The sequence below is a fragment of the Mesitornis unicolor genome, unplaced genomic scaffold (assembly GCF_000695765.1).
Source record: "Mesitornis unicolor isolate BGI_N332 unplaced genomic scaffold, ASM69576v1 Scaffold49009, whole genome shotgun sequence".
Classification (NCBI taxonomy): Eukaryota; Metazoa; Chordata; class Aves; order Mesitornithiformes; family Mesitornithidae; genus Mesitornis; species Mesitornis unicolor.
This window is the reverse complement of record NW_010208828.1, coordinates 1,189-5,034: the sequence shown is the minus strand read 5'-3', so window position 1 is coordinate 5,034 and position 3,846 is coordinate 1,189. Positions and strand designations below refer to the sequence as shown.

General features: G+C 43.4%; 1 protein-coding gene across 1 annotated transcript; it reads right to left on the bottom strand.

The window, feature by feature from the left end:
• Positions 1-624: 624 nt before the first annotated feature.
• On the bottom strand, positions 625-3,026 carry LOC104535946 (transforming protein RhoA; the record flags this gene model as incomplete). The annotated part of the gene is made up of 2 exons (XM_010192634.1): positions 625-1,920; positions 2,896-3,026. Coding segments are annotated over 2 exons (305 nt in total), but the record flags the coding sequence as incomplete, so codon positions are not given.
• Between the last annotated feature and the right edge of the window lie 820 nt (positions 3,027-3,846).

The following is a 3,846-nucleotide window of genomic DNA, read 5'->3' as shown; positions in this document are numbered from 1 at the left end:
CATCAGCAACTGAATTCCCTCCTGCCCAGCCCCATAGGCAGAAACTCAGCTCAGCTGCTGCAAATACCAGCACAAGCACGGAGATGCACACTGCTGCTCCGTACTGTTTCTCACCCAGAAGCAGCACAATTTGTTCTCTGGCATGAGTGCAGCACAACGGCCCACACCTCGAGCCCATCCATGTGCAGCACCTGAAGGCTTCCCTCGTGAGAACACCACACGCATCTCAGACGTGCTCCAGCGCCACGCACGGGGCACACAGCAGTGCAGACCAGCAGTGCTGCTTCCCATCACACGCTCCTACAGCAGCACTGCTGTCTTCTCCCTTCTTCCTGCACTCCTCTCCTACAGAGCCTCCTCCTGCTCATCCATTCCCACGTCCAAGGCCAACAAATTCCACTCAAGCTCTGCCACGCACCGCAGGGGTCAGGCAGGGCGAGGATTCCACCTCTGCTCTGCTGCGGCATTCACAAATGGTTATCACTTGCTGGGAAACAAGAATAAGTATTAAAGCACTTGCAACTGCTCAGCGCTTCCTATCACGGCTGTATCAGAAATGGCATTTGTGATCCAGGCTGGCAGATGCTGGGACAAAACCCAGAGTGAGGAATACAGACACCAGGATACAGGGAGCTTAGAAAACTGCCTTTATTCTATTAGTTGTTGGAAAAATGAAAATACAGAAAGAGTTTAGTTGGCTGCAGAACAGCAAGTAGTTCACAGGTTAGGAGTCTGATCACTACATGGTAACCAAACTTACACAAAAAGTTTCGGTTTTTTTTGTTGGTTTTTTAGTGTGGTTTTTTATTTTTTTTTAGTTTTGAAACTGGGTCCAGCAAATGAACTTAAGGCAACTGAACAGTTCAGAAGCTTTGAGTGTGAGCAGGCTGTCTTTTCTCATCCCTATGACACGTCATGGAAAAAACTCCTCCTGTGTGTGCAGACCACTCAAGTCATTCAAATGGGTCAGGCTCTTACAAATGAACAGGGGAAGAGGATCAGCTGCTTTCCATCGGACTTTATTTTCAAATACAGTTTCTTAAAAAACCCAGAACACCTTAACGCAGAGGTTACAAGTAACAGTATTAGGAAATCCAATTATACAAAAAATACTACATCTAAGCTGGGGTAAATAGATTTATTTTTGGTAACATACATTTAAACTGGCACTAATTACACAGTAACTAAAAGGTAACTAACATGAAACCACAGAACCCTCACTTTTCCTTAGCTGAATGGGACTTGGTCATTTCAGAGTGATCACATTTTCAAACTAATGTTTTACACCACTGAGCCATGAAAATCAGATCTTCCTAAATGTGATAGCACTGAAGCTACACTGAACTCCACATACAGCCACGTAACTGGTGTACTCGATTAGAATAGGACGTTAGTTATAAAGTAGTTACAGACCAATCCTCTGTGTTGACAGCTTTTTCTCTTTCTAAAGAGAAGAAAGAGAGAATTGTCTTCAATTAGCGCCTGGCATATCCTGTGAGTGCAGAAAAGGTTTGTTAGAGGAATGTTGAGGTTAACCTTGGGTGCACAGATGAATTTGATGCAGATTGTTATAAAAATCATGGTTGGCTTCTAAATACTGGTAGCAAGATGACTCGATTTTTAAATCTCTTAAGTAAATTATAGGTAATGAAAAAGGCCAGTAATCATACACTAAGATTAATAAACAGCACTTCAAAATTACTCAAGTGCAGGGTGCTGCTTTGGCCATCTTCCTCTGGCCACACTTTATAAGAGAAGGCACCCGGACTTTTTCTTGCCACGCCGGGCTTGCAAAGCAGCTCTAGTGGCCATCTCGAAAACCTCCCTCACACCGTCTTTGGTCTTTGCCGAACACTCCATGTACCCGAATGCACCGATGCGGTTCGCCATATCTCGTCCTTCTTCGGGTTTGACAGGCTCCTGTAACAGCAGGAAAGCAACAGGTGAGAGCAATCCACAGCCGCGCTGACACGCGCCTGTCTTCCCTTTCTCACCCGGCTTCCCAACAGAGGCAAAGGAATTCCTGGATTAAATGCACATAATTAATTGCTTAGTTAATAATTAATTGCTTCCCTGAAAGCAATCCTTTACATGAAGGCAGACTTAAAAGAAAATTTGCTTATTTTCTCAAGATCCAGCACACACCTCAGCCTGGATTACACAGACAGGGTGTGTATTTGCATACCACAGCAATGCTTGGGGGCACAACTCATTTTCTAACACCTCTGAGCTTAAATGCTGCAAGACCCTTTGAAACTTGAGCAAATGACTGCTTATTTCAGAGGAAACATTTACGCAACTCTTTGCCACAAGTGTAACAAAAGCCTGTGAACAAATCCCAAACCTAATGCATCAGACTTTATATAAAACCAAGGATTACGCAACAGGAGCAAGAATTCCAGGACAGAGCAGAGTATCTGCAGTCCCACACCCAGGCTGGGGGCTTCAGACGCAATCTGAAAATAAAACCTAGTGACAGGCTCGGGAATGAGCTACAGTGCCCATGGGTATCACCTCAAAACACCTGCCAATAAAACCGTTCCCTTTCACATCCTGAAGATACAAGATAAGGAACAACTCCAGTGTGCAAGCACTAGATGTGCTGGTGTCTCCTAATGAATCCCTTTCTACCTCAAGGACCCAGCAGCTGACTGTTAGTAACCCAGCGTTGCCATTCTCATTGTTAGGCATGCCTTTTTCTAAAAGTTAAACCTCTAAATACGAAAAAAGAAACACTCAATTGAAGGTAATATCCACTTTCTGCTTTCTGTCACAGAAACGTGTTCATTATGCAGCCCGAAGGAAGCTGGCAGACCGCTGCGGTGCCCATCTAACGCCCCGGTGCAACAACTGCCCTTCCTTCACCCGTTGCGAGACCACCAGAAAGGAACCTGCCTGCTTCATTTTGGCCAGCTCTCGTCTTGTGTGCTCGTCATTCCTCAGGTCCTTCTTGTTTCCTACCAAGATGATAGGCACATTGGGGCAGAAATGCTTCACCTCTGGGGTCCATTTCTCTGGGATGTTTTCTGAAAAAACAAACAAGTATGACTGTAATAAACGTCACTTCTGACAAGTTTTATTTTAAAGCTTTTACTTGCTGCCTGGGTGGTTTTAGTTTGCTAATCCCCACCAATGCACTTCTTTTCTACTCTTTATTTAGGAAGTAAATAGACCCGTTCTGGTATTACCTAAAAGGATAAGGCTGTCTATGGTAATTTTAAGGTTGAAAGACACCTAAACTCTTGCCTTCTCTGCATCTCTCAGTAGCTACTTGGCAAGCATTAGCATAAGGTACTTCAAAAACAGCACGGAGAATTCTGAAGTAGAGTTATGGAATATATTGCTTCAAGAGAAACATTTTCTTTATCTCCAGAAGCTAAAGATGGGCACAACCCTGAAGCGTAAGTTTTAACATCACTTCTTCCTTTTATAAAGCAACATCAACCAACCACTCCAAACTCTCCCATTAACTGTAGCAAAAATGTTACTAATTACAGATGCACAGAAACAAAGACTTTGTCCAAGTCATCTGCAGCAAATTAATTTGCTCTCATATACAAGAGAGTTTCCCTCCTAACATAACTTACCTACATGATTTTTTTAAATGGAGCTGCAAATGAAAGACTTAAAGGGTTTTAAAAGCAAAATTGTGATAAATTCTATACAGCAGGAAGTGCTGAGCAGCCCAAAACATTCGGTTTTGTTTTCAGAAGCTCTCAGACATCTGAGGTTCTCTGGTGGATGTACCTGCAGGCTACACAACCCCTTTTTATCTTCACAAAGTTCCATTCAGCTTCTGAAGAGACATTAACTATTATGGCATCGTTTTCTTGCCATACAACTTAG